Raw genomic sequence first — 17,412 nt, 5'->3', positions numbered from 1 at the left:
TTCGGACCCTGGAACCCGAGGGCTGGGCCCGCCAAGGCCGGGCCTTCTTTGCCCCCCGGTCTATTCGCCCGGGCATTGTTCGCCCACCTCGTCCTTTCTGCTTCCGGAGGCAACGATGGGAATGATTTGCTGCAGATGACATCAGCTGCCTGGGCTGGATGCTGGCGAAGCAGCAGCAGCAGCAGCAGCGAGCGAACAAGGCAGCGCGCGTGGCTGTGCGGGGTCCCCTCCTCCTCCTCCGCCGCCGACGCCTCCCTCCTCCTCCTCCTCGCCAGGTCCCAGCCCCGCACTGTCTCGGTATAAAAGCGCCGCCGCCTCCCCGCCCTCCCTCACTCGCCCGGCTGCCTGGAGCGCGGTGGTGCCTCTCGAGCGCGCGGTTTTGTGGCTTTTTTTTCCCGCCCCTCGCGAGGGAAGGAGGGAGGCGCCTCTTTGGAACTAAAAGCCTTTTCGTCCCGCCGCCTCTCCTCTCTCGTCGCCGCTGCCTGAGGGGAGAAAAGGCAAGGAGGAGGAGAGGGGCTTTGCCAGGATGGCGACGGTGGTGCTGGAAGCGGAGACGGAGCCGTCTTGTAGCCTACCCAACGCGGTGCCCCCTTCGCCGAGCCTGTCGCACCGCTTTCTCGACAGCAAATTCTACCTCCTGGTCGTTATAGGCGAGCTCGTCACCGAGGAGCATCTGAGGAGAGCCATAGGCAATATTGAGAGAGGTAAGGCGCCGCCGCCTCCAGGCAGCCCTCCTCCCTTCCCTCCCTCTCCCTCAGGAGCCAGGCGAAGAGATACTTCAGCTGCCGCCCTCCGTCTCTCTCTCTCTCTCTCTCTCTCTCTCTCTCTCTCTCTCTCTCTCTCTCTCTCTCTCTCTCTCTCTCTCTCTCTCTCTCTCCAGGGGCGGCCAGTCGGGTGGGGTGGGGAGGGAAAGGGCTGGAGAGGCGACCTACAGGTTGCGTGGCGCGAAAAGTCCCGGCTCCCGCAGCGAGAGGGGGTTTCTGCGCCATTGAAGACCATGACTGTGCATCTAACCTTGGCACAGCCTCCTCCCCGTCGGATCTGCTGCTCATTGTGGTTTGAGATTGAAATCGGTGCGGGGTTTTACTGGGCTGACATCATGGTCCAGACAGAGAGAAGGTCGAGAAAGGGAAAATTGATGCAACCACTCCCTCTCCACTCCCCCCCCCCCGTGTGTGTGTGTTTTGGGAGGGGGCGAGGAGGATCCTGTGTCTAGAACTGCGGCTCTAGAGTTGGCAGCAATCTCCATCAGCCTCGGTTTCCTATCCAGCCTCTTCTGACTCCGTTTCAGACTCTTCTTGGAGTTGCATTGCGCATGGAATGAAAGAAGCTGCAGCTGGAATCGCGGAAGGGTGTGTTTTCTCCACTGGCTGGCTGCAGTTCTTGGGTGGAGGTGGCGCGGGTGGGGGGGGGACGGGGGGACGCGGCGAGATGGGAGAAATGGCTCCCTTATAATTAATGCCTTTGTTTTTAACCATAGCTGACTTTGACAGCAAACCAACAAAACAACAACCCTGAAATACAGTCAGAGAAAAGTTGACACCCCCCCCCCGCCTTCTCTGTCGTGGTTGGGGAAGCTTGTACAACATTGTACTCATCAAACAAGAGTCTCTAAATCGGCTCCTGTATTGCAAAGCATGAAAGAAGAAGGAGGCACTGCAGGAATCCAGTGGGGATTTCTTTCTTGGGCAGATGGGTGGGTGTCCAAGGTTGCGTGAATCCCTCTCTGTCTCACTTTATTCCGGTGCCTTGAGATGCTCATGGCTCTTGAGAATCCTGCAGCAGCAACAGTAGGGGGGGGGGAGACAGGCTCTTTGATCCCCCCCCAAGACCTGCAATTCTGGCTTTTTGCATTTAGCTGCGCCAATTGGCACAAGGAAGGTGGGAAGGGGACATCACCCCCACCTCCCCTCCTCTTATAGCAGTTGATCTTGAGTTTGCGCCACTTTTTCCTTCTGTGAGTCATTCCGCCTTCTCGCTCCCAACATTGCCATTAGACACCCTCCCCAACCTCCCCAACTAGCTGGGCAGAGCAGAGGTCGTTCAGGTCTTTTGCAGAGCCAGCAACAGTCCCTCCTTTGCTTTCTCTTTCTCGCCTCTTGGTGCTGCTGCTGGGGAGTCTGCCCAGAGATACCGGCTTGTGGGCGTGGTGCAGTCCGCAGTGCGGTCCCTATGGCAGCCCATAGCGGACAAAGGGCGTTTACACAGTCAAGGAGAAAAAGAAAAATGCATTAAATAAGCATCGGAAAGTAGATAGGCTTTGCTGCTTGCAAATTGAAGCAAAAAAGATTTGGAGATCTGTTATGCTGCAAAAGGTGCAGCTCCTGACAAGAGATGCTGCTGCAGCTTCCTTTGTTTCTAACTTTAAGCCATAAGTCTTCTGGGGTTTGTTTCAGGGACCTTAGAACAAAACTGAGACTTCACAAAGATTTTCCCCCCAAGGAAAACAACAGTAACAATAAAGGACAGAAGCTCTGGTTGAGCACTTTTCTTGTTGCATCTTGTCATTTCCCAGCTACAGACATTGCCCAGCTATAGAACTGTATTGTTAACTTTTATTTTATAAAAGTCACATTGGAATACTGGCTGAAACAAGTGGATTTCTTTTAGATGATGCTCTGCATTGTGTCATTCTGGGGAATGCAGTTGTGCACTGCAAATGGGATAAATGATACACAAGTGTTAAAAGGCAGTATTCATAGGTTTCATACAAGTCCTTAGTAATATTAAGTTTTTGAGCAAATGCATTTCATTTTTAGTGGGTTTTGGCTTTATCTGGAAGAGAACAAGGGATTTCAGGAATCTGCCATTTTCAAAGAACCCCTAAGCAGTGCCTTGATTACATTCTTGCTATATAGGTGTGGTTCAGCAGATGGAGGGCTCCAGTTGGTTCCTATTGTTGCTTCACTCCCTACAAGTGGTTCGAATCCATAATTTCTTTGTGCATCTTTTCTCAAATCCACATTGTAGTGAAGATGGGACTGCCTGCATTGGTGGCTTTTTTATATATAAATTGACCTGTTTTATCTGTCCCATTGTATAATGACATGACACTTGCTCAGAATGAAAGTCTTTTGTTTTAGACTGCTCTGGTTATTTTCTTTTTAGCTTTATCTGAAGTTTTATCTTAAGCCTGAACTAGACGTTTCTTACCTAAAGTTATTAATAATTGATATAGTAAATGGATGTGTGTTGTGCTCTCAAGGCATCTGCCGCCAACTTGCTCACATTCCCCCAGAAGAAATAAGTTCTGTTCCTGCACCATTCTCCCCCCCCCCTTGCTTTATTGTTTGGTTAGAAGCAATGCCTACTTTTAAAAAGCTGGATTAGAAATTGAGAGCAATACATGCTATTTTTAGAAATCCAGGGTCTCTCTTATTAATGATTTTATGCTGAACCTGGTTTGGGGAAGAATGCAGATTTTTCTTTTTCTGTGGAGCTTGATTATATAGTTAATGACTGGACATACTAAGTTCTCACTTGAAGTATGCATTCCCAACAAGGGCCTCAATATTTCAGGTAACTTACCTGTGCTCTCAGTTTTGTGCCTTGGGCACCACCCTTGAAGATACTGGATTAATGAGATTAATGAGACTCACTGCAGAGAAATCTGAGAAGACTTCATGTACTGATGACTTTATTAAAGGTTTATCCTGAATGATCTGGAGGATGAAGATTTGGGCTTTGTTCTAAATATTGTCAAAAGGGACTTTGTCCAGCATTATTTAATAATCTCCATAAACTATTTGTTTTAATTCACTGGCTACCCTTTTTCAGTCCTTAAAAGACTGACTCTAGGATCTGTACGAAACTCAAGATTTGTGGGTGTGCCCTGGTTGTTAATGGAGGGGGGTCTGCTGTAAGGCCTGCTTCTCTTCTCACAGAAGAAAACAACTTGATCTCAATTGGAATTCCATTGGTCACTCACATTAATAACAGCAGACTATCTATATATATTTTTCCAGATTTCCCCTGTATTAGTGAATTTTGTGTTGTGTTTCTGTCATGTTTCTGTCAGAACTGCTGAATCATAGAGCTGTATTGAGGATGACTGGCAATGGATTGTTAACAAGTTGCCACATTTTATTTTCAAGACATAGTCCTGGCTTTGATCCACACAATTCCCCATTTGCTTCAACGATACTGCATGATATGCAGCTACAAATGATATATGGCTGGAGTTTATTTTTAAACAGAAGAAGGCAAATTGCTCAATTTGGCTACCTAATGCTTTGTGCTGTGATAGCCCATCTCCAAAGTGGTCTGATCATGAATGATCAATGCAAATATGACCCCACAAGAAAATATATATATACCTCAATTCTATCTTATCCAGATGACAAATGATACTGAATGTCGCTCACAATGAAATGCTTGTGATATCTGGAAACCATGAAATATGAACACTGTTTTATTATGTTGCATTAAACAAATTCTGAATATACTCAATGGAAGAACAGTAAAAATCTGCAAGGAAACGAAGGTCACATTCAAAACAGACATATCTGTATCTCTACACTAAGCAACTGGGTAAAAACACCCTCTCTTTGATATTTCCCTGTACTGGATTGAACAAAGAACTGTTAAGAAGTAATACTATTTCTTTTTGTTACTTTTGAATCTCTGGCTGTATACTCTGTTTATACAGGGGGTGGCACTGAGAATAAATGTCATTGAAAACTATCTACTGTACTTGGTGAAGTTTCTCATCCTCTTGTTGACTTTGATGGGGGCTATATGCATAAATGTGTAGGATTGCAGCTTCATTCTAACCTTCAAGTGTTTGTAAGGCACAGCTTACACATGGCATATTCATCACCCACTAAGTGTGGAAGAAATAGGTGATATGCATGTGTGATACAGGTCACAGATCTCAGGCTTGTTGGTCTTTGGGAGGGAGAGTATGATTATTTTTTTCATTGCAAGAAATCCTAGGCTCTGTTCCTGGACATATCCATATAACCAGAAGAAGTGGGCACCCGCACCACACCTTTCAGGGATTTTTTTCTTTCTTTAGGGGAAGAATTGTAGTTTGGTGGTACAGCAGATGTTTTGTGAACAAATGTCCTATGTCCAATCTGTAGCATCTCTAGTTGAAATTGGATCAGTGATCACACAGACAGTTCTGGGTTAGAAGGACAAATAGTTTGACCTAGTATTATTCCTATTGCAGGCTCAACCTTCCTTTCTCCTTATACTTTTCAGTGGAGACAGTGTTGCATTTGGTTGAGGAAGATATTATGAGTCAGTTCAAAGTGTGAATCTGCCTTTCCCCCACTTTTTGGACTCTGACACTAGCAGTCATTTCTGAATCTTGGAAGTTTCCACAAAGAACAGGGATGAAGGTCCATTCTAATTTAAAATATGTAGGCTTTTCAGCAAAAATTGAATTCAGAAACTCCAGTGCCCTAAATGGTTGGGAACATGATTTAGCTTATATGACTGACACATTTAGTAAACATATCCAGCAGATTAATTTTTCATCCTATATAAATCTCATAAGTTTTGGCAATAGCCAGATAGTGACTCATCTGGGATTATCAGCAAATTTCATTAAGTATTTATTTCCATCTAAAACACATCTGTAAGTATTTCAATAGGCCTCAAAGTTTTTTTAAACTATGGTATGGAGAGTTCTAGAACATATATATGCACTTAAAATATATGCATTTATAACTGGCATTTTTAATCTGTCTGACAAGCTGATTGTTTTAAAACTAGATAAGGTCTGTATGAAAATTGTCTAAGTCACCCCCCCCTCTTTTTTGCCAAGATCATGTGCATCAGAAGGCTCAAGCAACTGTGAATGACATTGGTGGTACAGAATCACCACTGGAGTGACTGTATTTTACTGCACATAAAATAACCACTACTCCCAAAAACCGTATTAAGAGGAAAACTAGACTTTCTTCCCCCCCCCCCCCAGTGAGATTTTGTTGCTATTCCAAGCATTTTTAATTTAAGCTACTAAATGCTGGAATTTAAAACTGCTCTCAAATAACTTTAAAAAGCTTTATATGATTAGCTAGGTCCCTTGAAACGATGTCTCCTTAGCCACACCATGGTACATTTTTTAAAATATAAACTATGATAAAATCTCAACATTGGGACAGAAGTAAAGTTCCAACTAGCAGTATTCACCTATTCTAATATTACTGTGCTGTAAAGCTCCCCTATTTTTAGAAAAACATTCTGTGGTTTCAAGCTCCATATATGTGGTCCTCCAGATGCTGTTGAACCCAAACTCCCACCAACCCATCTGGCATAGCCAGTGGTTGTGTTTTATGGGAGTTGTACTCCAACAATATCAGTAGGTTCACAGGATCCCCATTCCCGTATTAAATGCTTCTTATGCACACACATGCTTACAAAAGTGTATAAGCACACTCTTCTAAACTCCACTGCTTTTTTTCTTTCTACATCAGACAAACAATCTGACCGTTTAGAGTTTCTTTAAATTTCTGCTACACTTTGGTTTTGTTTTGACTCCATCTGAAAACAGGCAAGTGACCTTTTGAAATATGACATAGCAACTAGTTTGGACTTGCTTTTCAAAACATCTCTGCTTATTCTGCCATGTAGAACTACTGCTTGCAGGCTTTTTAAAATATAAAGTTACAATCCTAAAACTGTCTTGGATTATTATGTGCATTTAACATTTAGTATTTGTGTCTTGTAGAGCCCTGTACCACAGGGAAGCCTTTCCCAAGCAAACAGTAAAATTCTGTTCTTTTAATTTTTTTTAAAGTGCACTTTGGTTTAAAAGTTTTAGTGCAGCATGGCACATTAATCTGGGGGGTGAGTGAACATCTACATCAGGAGTAAGAGGGAAATAAAGATCTAAATTGGGATCTACTTCCCCTTTGGATCCTGCCGCCCCACCTCATAGGTGGATTTAGGTGAGCATGACATGTTTGGTCATACTGGGTGTGGTGACATAGGGGGGGGCACCACAACTGTTATGTAGAATGGAAGGTGAGAGGCGGTGGGGGGGGGCACCGAATTTTGGTATTGCACAGGTTGCCGCTGAAATTCGAAACCCCAAGGTCTACGACTGCTCACCTGACCTCCTGGATGGGCTGGTCCTGATGCTGTGTACAGGAGAGATTGAAGTCCTACAAAGGGAAAAGTGAATGACTTCCTCACTAGAAAAAGAGGGCCTCATACATACAGGCCTCAAACAAAGACCAGCATCCACTGATGTGATTGCCTGCATAAAAAAGTTGTGAGGCTTTGGGCTTGTCACAAGTTGCCACAGAGTCTGAGTCTGAGATGGAAATGTAGGCATGAGGGCTAAAGCCAGAAAACACGGATGGAGGGCTAGGGATGAGGTACCAGATCAGAGTCAGGGATGGGAGTTTTAGTCGCACACAGGATGGAAGTCAAATATTACATTTGACGGAGTGAAGCAAGGCGAAGCAGTGCAGGGCTGAGGCAAAGCAAGTGTAAAGGATGGAAAAGCAGGTGTGCTACCCAATGGAATGATTTAAGACTGCCAAACCAGCCTAGAAGTAGCTGTCAGGCTGTGGTGCCAATGGACAGTGTTCAGGCTACTACTTACAGCCCTGTGGTGCCTGGTCTTGTCTGTCTGTCTGACAGTGCTGGTGCAGGAGATAGGCTGGTTGCCAGACCAGCCATTCAAAACACTCCTTGTCCACCAGCCCCAGGCACTTTTGCTGGCTAGCTGAAGGCCCTCTTTCAAGCACAAACTATGTAACCCAACAATCCCATTTATGACGGAAAGCCCAGAACAAAAGGGTAGATTGGCACACTGGTGTACTTGCTATTACTGCTACTATTTATAGCACTATGGCGCATGCTTTTATTTGTAAATGTAGTGTGGTTAACAAGAGTTTGACAAGGTTGCTGTTGTGGGAAGAAATGAAAAATAAAGTTTCTTCTCATGACAGGGATTTGGATTTTGAATCATACGGGTAATAAATGAAAGTGTGAAAAACACCAGCTAAATGTGGCTTCTTCAAAAATAGTCGCCACTTTTTGAGTTTTAGCCACACTTTCATATATGAATAAATACTAATAAATGAAGTTCCCTCTTCCATTGTATTCATAAAGAAGTGGACAATGTAATTCAAGTTAGTGATTGTGAGTAAAGAAATGTGGTCTCGGCTGAGGCAAGATACCCTAAATCCAATGTGCGCTTTCAAAGTAAATCAGAGTAACAGATTTGTCCATTGTATTGTATCTGCAATCAGTATTTTTCAATAAGGGAAGTTTTGTATTTAGTATGTTACATGTTATTTCAGGTGCATAAGCAAAGTTTCAGGTGCATAAGCAAAACTAATTCACTGAAAATAAAATGTTGCCAAAAAAAAAGTTACTAGGAAGAAGTTACAAGAAGTTTATGCAATGCAGAATGAGTAAAAAAAACAACAACCCAACCATTCCAAATTAACTATGTTGTAAATAGGTTTGAAAATATTATCCGTTGTCACCCTGTAATCCTGCTACATAATAACCAAACTAGTAACAGTTCTTAAAGTTGTGTTTACAAGGGCTTGAGTAGAAATTCATTCAACAACTACTGTACTGTATTCAGAAGAGCTTAGCATGGTAATGGATGGGGTCCTGGAAAATGAGAGCAGATAATTTATTTATTTTTAATCACCATGTGGCTTTTAATAGCATAGAGTATGCAGATAGGGCACAGATTTTATTAAAATAAAATTCAGAAATACGCAATCTGTTTGTATCCAATAATTACATGTATTTTATTTTTATCTTGGTTTTTAGGGATCCGGTCATGGGACACAAACCTTATTGAATGCAACTTGGATCAAGAACTTAAGCTTTTTGTGTCTCGCCATTCAGCTCGATTCTCTCCAGATGTGCGGGGTAGGTTTTATTTTTCTGTCTTTACCCATAAAGACAGAATATTGTATTTTAATATTTGTTGGAAGCTGCCCAGAGTGGCCAGGGAGACCCAGCCAGATGGGTATAAATAATAAATTATTATTATTACTATTATTATTACTATTATTATTACTATTATTATTACTATTATTATTACTATTATTATTATTATTATTAGAAACAGCATAAAAGAATGTAAAAATACTTGCTGGCATAACAGAGCATGATTTCAGTTTAATTCATTAAACTATTATTTCCCCCCTAAGGCAAAATAAGCCTTCTGGATAATGTGTGTTCATGTATATAGAATTATTTGTGGCTCTTCTGTTAAAAACCACACCATGTAAGATAGAGTGGGGGGGGGGGAACAGTCAGCTATGGCTGGGATCACAGCCATAGACTGTAATTCAAACATGCTTGCAAGGAAGTAAGTCTCATTGAACTCACTGAATTCCCTGGAAATATTCCTAGTTGGGCAAAAAGCCTTGTAAACAGCTATGCTGTGTATCATATTTTTGCAGATGGGTTCTGTTTCTGGACAAACATTTTTGCGGAGTTCTACATTTTCATCATATGTTCCCTTTTGTGCAATAAAATAATAGTGCAAAGAAAGCCCCACTGAGTTGAATGGTGCTTACTCTCAGGAAACTGGGGTTAGCACTTTAGCCTAAGCTGTAACTCTGCATATTAGTTACATTTAAAATAATTGGGCAGAGTGCTTAAGTGGTTATAGATTGACATGGAAATTTGAATAAGCAAATAGTACTTAATGGCCATCCAACCTTTTCCTAAAAACCTCCAATAAAGGAGAGTCCACCAGCTTCCAAAAAGGCATTAGCATTTTTTTGCTGCTGCATCATGTTAGGCTGGGGGTCTGCTAAGACTCCTAGATTCTTTACACATGTACTATTGGCAAGCCAGTTGTCCTCCATCTTATATTTGTGCAGCTGGTTATTCCTGCCCAAGACCTCAAAAGCAGATATTATAGGGCAGGGTGGTGGTGTGCTGTGGTGTTGGCTCTGTTTGATTCAGAGCTGGTCCATACCTGAGGAGGAGATGAATCCAGATGAATTCTGCTAGCCTGTAGCTGGCAGGGCAAAAAACAAAGCTTGATCCTATCAATGGAGGAACCTGTTGCTCCATTCTACCCCAGCCTTGGATTAGGACTGTTCTCCTAGTCACAATGAATTAGCCCCGATGTACACATGCAGCAGAATTAGGCAGCAGAAATGGGCTGCATTGCTTCAGGCAGGGGTTGTCCCTTTTAAAATGACCTTCAGATTTATTTTAGATATACTTCCTGCTGTGTAGACTTTCTACTTGCAGGGGATTTCTTTAATGTAGGGAAGCAGTGTGAGTCTGCTCCTGAAGTCTGAAGAGGTAGAGTCAATTCTATCATCTTAGTCTGTTGTATGCATAGCCTTACACTCTTAGAGGTGATCTGTTCAGGTAAGGATCAACACAGAATATTTTGGTGGAAGGAAGAACAGCCTCTCCATAACTGTAGAACTTGTACAAAAATTTATTGTCTTACAAAAAATAAGCAGCAATATAGGCAAGCTTATAATGAGCTACTTCATGGATACTGTAAAATGCTAGGACTGGCTATCACCAATGACATTTTGATTATTCTTTTCTGCCTTACACTGCATAGTATTTTGGACTGGCCTGGATCACACCGCTGTTTTCTTTTGCTATGGTTTCATTCATTTTCTTGCAGAATTGCATCAGATTTTGTAGCAGAAACTATAACTGGCAATTGCACCCCCCCCCCCCCGAAATTTAGAAAAAAAGAAATGGCTCTGGTTTATTTTGGGCTTCTACAAAACAGTGAAACAAATATGTAGATGTAGTCTTCTAAATGGCTTTGTTCCACAAGTTCAACAGTATGTTTACAGTATTGTACACTATGCAGATTGTGCTGAGTTTATGAGTTAATTTCATATTTGTTTGAAGATACATCTTTTTTAATGTAGTGAGAGAGGTTAGGTGAGATTTTATTCCTAAAGTATTTAACATAAAATCTGATTTAATAATACTGTAAGGTAAATGTTTTAAACACTGGTGCAGCTTAACTACTTGTGGAACTATTGCAATGTTGTTTTAATCCTGACATGATGATGTTTTGTGTATCTGCATTCCTCTTTGCATATTCCTTTGGGAGGAAGAGTGGGATATAAAATTCAACTCAGTAATGATTTTTTTTTTTTAAAAAAATCCATCCTAAGGATATATATGGTGACAACGCCAAATTTAGGATTAGGTTTTAAGAAACACCACGTGGTTGATTCAAAGCTATGTGCCTTTCTGCACAGTGGGATGCTAATGTACAAAGGGTTTGTCTCCTTTCAGAGTCCATGCTAGTTGTATAGCACATATAGTAGAATTGGGAAGTACCTTCAGATGTGGAGCTCAGTGAATACTTCTAAGGATCCAGGTGTGTGGATTGAAGCCACTGGATTGGATGTGATATTGGAGAAATCACTGCAGCAAATGTCTCACTTTGATCAAAGGCTGTTAAGTCTCTTAACGTGGCCAGTGTGTTTGATAGCTTCATTCAAGAACTAAAATAATGCAAATCCTCCTTTTCAAATGAATAAAGCAGGATTATATTATCTTTTGAATGGAAAGATTTGGTGTACTCTAGGAAATATTTTCCAGGAACAATATTTTTGGTCTAGACTTGTACGCTTAAACTGTCATTGTGTCGGATTACAGTTTAATTGCATGTGACTAATTCATCACCACCTTTATGGCGTGCAGTTGTGGATATGTTGCATGAACTGCAGTATTTGAACAAAATGCTGGAAAGCAGTGTTCCAGGCATGGAAAGCAATCTGTCTTAAACCTGAAACCCCCAAGAATTTTTTTTTAAAGGTTCATTTTCAAGACACTAAAAATTACCATTATGGGATGCATCTGTGTTTATCCTAGCTGCATAGTTAGAAATGCAGTCTGCCTTGTACATTTGCCCATTTCATTGTCTCTGTGGGCCTTTGTTCTTCCATTCCTTACAATGCCAAGTCAAGGATGCTTCTGTGACTGTAGTCACAATAGGCAGTGAAACCCTGTAAGATGGGAGGCACCTAAGCCTCATGATACACAAAGTAGAGTTTCACTTCATGAGATTATAGTACCCTTGCTGTTTAAGACGAACTGAAGTTAAACAACAAATTTTGCACTGGTGTCGGCAATGTGTATTTTATGTTAAACAAACGAGATGTCTAATTAATGGTTGCTATGACAACAAAGAAACCCAAATGTCATAATGCAGTGGTAAGCAGCTTGTTCAGGGGGTGGAGCCAGTGTGAGATGCTTCCATTTGCAGCAGAAGGGCAAAAAGAATGCCTACCACAATAAATGCAGTCTTGCTGTATCCAAGCCATATTACATCCTTGAAAGTGTCCAAGAGCAGAAACGACAAGGGAAAAAAACTGATGAAGGATTAATGGAGAATTAAACCAATGTTCATGGTGGAATCCAGCTGATGCTCATGGGAAGGGCTTTTGATGTAGCATACATATCTACTAACAGAAGAGGAGTAGGGGGTATTTACCAATTCACTTTTTCCTCTACAACCCTTCCACCTTGTTTGGTGAATTCCTCAACTCTCTGGAGTCTGTTTTTAGATTGTGCTGAAGGTTTCAAGGGAAATAAGAAAAGGCCTCCCTTCTTCTGTTAATGGAGGTATCCTAAGGAACAAAAGCCTTTCTGTGAGCATAAGTGCATCAACTGGCTTCTACCCCCATATTTTTACCAATCTGTTTCACAATACCTTGAAAGGAGGAGGTATAATTGCAGTGCTATACACATTTACTTGGAGAGTAAGTCCTATTGAATTCAATGAGGTTTTAATGGCCCCGTGGAAAAGACTATATGTTAAAGTCACCAATATTCCAATATTAATTCTTTGATTAATATATTTATACACGTTCATTATCCCACAACACTATGTTTCAAAGAACACTTTCTTAATTATCACCAGGCATTTCCATTTTAAACTTTAAGCTTTGTTTGCTCTCTACTTCTAATATTGCATGGAGTGATGAACCAATTAGGAATGGAGACTGCCCAAGCCTGAGTTGTAAGTGAATGGCCATTTCAGTCTTAATACTTGACGTTCAAGTGCTGCTTCACAGCTGGATAGTTGTGGCATGCTAGTATTCACCTGCTAAGCATTTGATCTTGTGTACTTTTCATTTTGACTCCTTGAAATAAATCACATAGCATGTGCATGCCACTGGATTATTGGACATTGTGTATTTTAACATAATTGGGAAATACTGGGTGTGGTTCAAGCCGTGCTGGTTTTCATCCAGTTTCATTAGTATACTCACAAGGTGCATGTTGAAGTCTGTGCAGAATAGAGAGCTGCAACCACTGGAATGTAGCGAGAACAACTGTGAATTCCAAAGAGGTTTTATGTGTTATAGTAGTGGATAGGAAGGAGTAGCTGCAGCATAGAGCTGTAGTTATTTACCTTCCTTTTCCTCCATTCCTTGGAATGGTTTTTCTTTACCAGCTAACTTGGAGGACTGCGAAGCAATATTGTGAAATAATGGTTTACAGTAAATGCATTCCAGCTTTATCATCTTCCTTGGAAAAAAAACATTTAACATTTTCGAAGGATAGCTAGCATACATTGCTATGAATCTGTCCACTTACTGCATCTAGCATTTGAGACTCTGCTTTGTGTTCTGCCAGTTTCAGAGGGGTGACTGGTAAGGTACACAAGAACATTTGTGGCTCCCAGACTGTGGATCACCCTCCTCTGGGAGGTTTGGTTGGGTCCCTCTCTTATGACCATCACCAGATCTATTGTTGATGTTCTTATTTTGTTCATTTGATAGCTTCTGAACTTCTCTTCCCTTTGCAGTGGTTTTTGTTTTGTTATGCTGACTTGCATATACATCTCTTACCCCTCTTGTTTTTATTATGCTGGTTTGTTTAATTTTGTAATTGTAAGTGAACCCCACTTTTGAGGGGGTAGTTGTTAGGATTGATAGGTAAGGTTTTATATTTGGGGGAATTTAAAAAAACTAATGTGTTTTAATACTATTTACTTTATTTATTAAATTCATGTCCTGCCCTTCCTCCTGTAGGTGCTCATAGTAGATATACAGTGGTGTGAAGAGGAAAATTCAATACCCCATGGAACAACAGTTTTGCTAATTTGTAAAGTTAAAGCTGCTTCAAAAACTGAAGCAGCCATGCAACTATTTCATTAAACTCATAAAGAGCAGTCTTAAGATTTCTGATTGCAGGAGAGTGTTATTCCTGGAATAACTCACAAGAGTGGATCATAATGGCTTGGCAGATCTTCGGATTTTTCCACTCTGACTCCCCTAATTGACTGAAATCTTCAATGCACATCTTTATACTTTCTCTTGGAGAGAAAGAAAATGGTGACTAGGAGACAGAGGTTAGATTCATTTAGCTGATTCATGCCCATGGATCCTTGCTTAGTTTTCTCCATGGAGGCGTTGCTGTTAGCAACTGTACCAAAGCATTGCTATCTAGCTACACGGTAACAATGAGTTGGGGAATACAGATGTCTAAAATTCCCTGGATTGTGTTCATTCTGTTTGGGGGTGGGAAGCCCTATGATTTCACCAACTGTAAGTAGTGTTAAAACTGAATGTGTTTTTAAAGAAGCAAAGTAGAATATAGGCTGTTTCAAGTCAGGTTTCTGTGTTGTGCACCTTCTGACCGCAGTGCTGGCCTTTAAAGTAAAATAGCTTTTTGGATACATGAGTTAAAACATTTGATGCTGAAAAAGAGAGCAACAAAGATCCCCCCCCCCAAAAAAAGGTTATTGACTTGAGGACACTGCAAATATAATGCATTTCCAGTATGGAATGAAGTTCGATGTAGGAAAAAGTGTGGCATTCATGGGATGAATTCCCACAGATTTCAATTTCACCTATGTAAAATTTCTATGTAGAAAACATGTAAAACTTTGGGAACCACTTCTATGCTGAACTAATAATGAGAACCAATAGCATGCAATCTTGCATGTTAAAAACTAACATTTCTGTGGTGCCCCCTTCCCTTGATGCCCTAAGCACGTGCTTATTTTGCTTTATAGTTAATCCAGCCCTGATTATGCAACTGCTAAAAGGTGGCAGGAGGAGGCAAAGCTCATAAAGAAACAAAGCCCTGGGTCTGGGCACTCCAAGGGTGGTGGTTGCCTTAAATACTGGCATCCACAAGAACCACAAGAGTAGCTTCTGGAACTCGGAAGCTTCTGTTTATTTTTTTCTATATAGAATTGGTAATTTATCAGATCTGACTAAATAACTTTCACCTTAACTTTTTGAAGATTTTTGTTGTACACCTTTTAAATGTTTTAGCTATCTGAAAGATATATTAGGAGGGCCATAAAAGCCCATTTGCTCTAATGTGTCTGAAGACAGGATTTAGCAGTCTGCTAATTTAATATTACTCATAATCATTTGTCCTAGTCTATTGAATTTTTAAAGTTGTCATTATCAGTTTTAAGCTGCAGCGCTCCAATTTCTGGGAAGTTCATTAAGACTTAAAAAGATTTAAATATTCTTCAATAGGTAATAAGGAGCCTTCAAATTTAGCACTTATTAAAAACTTACAATTGTAATATTTTTACTCTCTGCATTTTTTGGCTAATTATATTTATTTTTAAAAGATTTTTTTAAGGGGGAAGTCTTAATGTAGTAACAAAACAGATCTTGTACAATAATTCCAAAATCTTAGCACAGTTTGGTTATTTGTGTATGGCACAGTAATTAAGTCTTACGGTATCTCCTTGGAAGTGAATCACAGCATGATTCCAAAATCACATATAGAGTTTGTGGCTATTCCATTTGTATTCATAAAGAGACCCAAGTGGGAATGGCTGCCTTGCCCCTAACAACTCCCCCCTCCCCATTAAACCCTGTAATTACATCAAGAATTATAATTTGTCTTTGGCTTCAGTGGGATAATGTCATTGCATGTCAAGTTGGGGATTATCAAGTGGAAGGAGACCCTGCTGACGTTGTCATTTTATGTTAAATAGGAGAATCTGATTTTAATTCGTCTCATAATGATTCAGTAGAGTATAGCCATTTACTAGGCAAGTTAATAGGAGCATCTATATAATAACCCTTTACCACCCATTACAAGCAAGACAGGAGACACAAAAGTATTTCTATAGAATCATTAGTTCAATAAATAGAAGTAGCTGTGTTTCAGCTGTTACACTACATGGTGCAGTCTGAGAATTCAGGAATCTAATGCTTAAAATCAGTGGCCCCATTTATCCTCCACTTTCCAAATGAATGAATAAATAAATAAATAGAATATAAAAAGGGTTGCAAATGTGGAGTTAGGGTTCTTTTAAAAAGTTTGCTTCCCCTGCCTAAGAAATCATTATTCACATTTTAAAATGGGCAACAAACTTGATGTGCTTCTTCTACTGCCTTCCCATCAGCCATTCCCTGCCCCAACACAACTCCTGCTTCTTCTTCTTTTCTTCTCCTCCATCAATTGCTCCCTGCCATTCTTACCAATGCTACAATCTACTGAGCTACCAATCCTTCACTGATAGGGGATGGAATAAAAGCAAGTCACTCTTGCATCTCTACCACATATTAATGAGAAAACTAGCACCTCCACTCACTCATAGCACTGAACTGCCAGAAAGCTGCAGCACATTTGGGATGATTGCCTTCAAGTTGGCTATCAGAATGGCTTGCTTTGTTGTTGTTGTTGTTGTTCAGTCGCTCAGTCGTGTCCGACTCTTCGTGACCCCATGGACCAGAGTACGCCAGGCACGCCTATCCTTCACTGCCTCTCGCAGTTTGGCCAAACTCATGTTAGTAGCTTCGAGAACACTGTCCAACCATCTCATTCTCTATCGTCCCCTTCTCCTTGTGCCCTCCATCTTTCCCAACATCAGGGTCTTTTCTAGCGAGTCTTCTCTTCTCATGAGGTGGCCAAAGTACTGGAGCCTCAGCTGGCTTGCTTTGTACCATCAAACAAATCTATTTGCTTTTCAGTTTTCTTTTTCATCAAATTCTGTAATTTCAAAGCACGACAGCTTTATAGGAATTAGGCATCCTCATTTTAGGTAATTGGTTAGGTTTATGTTGTTGGTTAGTTGATTATTTTACAACTAATTGTCCATGTTTGGAGCAAGAAATAACATTAAAATACAGTAAAACAATGTTTCATTCGAATAAAACTTGGTTGTTAGGGATGGTTTAAGAGAGAGAGAGAGATCAGCTCATGCTGACCCAAGGGCCCTTATAATCAGCATCTTTCTTTCAGCCCAAAAAGGCCCCTCACAAAGGGTTACACCCAAATACAAAATTCAAGTAAAAAAAAAAGCAATCACAAAAAATAAACAGCAAAGTCTTAATGTTAAAAGAAACATTAAAAGCCAGATATTAAAAGCATTGGTTTTCTGATTAAAAGGGCAGTCCCTGCAAAGATGCCAAAGAGAGCAAGAGTAAATATTTAGGTACCAACTCCTCTTTTTTCAGGGTCCCAGGCAGGATGGGCCAGGCAGGTAGAATTAAC

General features: G+C 40.9%; 1 protein-coding gene across 1 annotated transcript in view; it reads left to right on the top strand.

The window, feature by feature from the left end:
* Positions 1-258: 258 nt before the first annotated feature.
* MAP1B (microtubule associated protein 1B) overlaps positions 259-17,412 on the top strand; it is a 64,190-nt gene continuing 47,036 nt past the window's right edge. The window contains exons 1-2 of the mRNA XM_033164069.1: positions 259-704; positions 8,752-8,853. Coding sequence (XP_033019960.1) covers positions 527-704; positions 8,752-8,853 — 280 coding nt within the window. The 5' untranslated portion in view covers positions 259-526. The remainder of the gene's footprint in view (positions 705-8,751; positions 8,854-17,412) is intronic.

The sequence above is a fragment of the Lacerta agilis genome, chromosome 11 (genome assembly GCF_009819535.1).
Source record: "Lacerta agilis isolate rLacAgi1 chromosome 11, rLacAgi1.pri, whole genome shotgun sequence".
Classification (NCBI taxonomy): domain Eukaryota; kingdom Metazoa; phylum Chordata; class Lepidosauria; order Squamata; family Lacertidae; genus Lacerta; species Lacerta agilis.
Note: the sequence above shows the minus strand (reverse complement) of the source record. Positions and strands in the feature narration are given on the sequence as shown.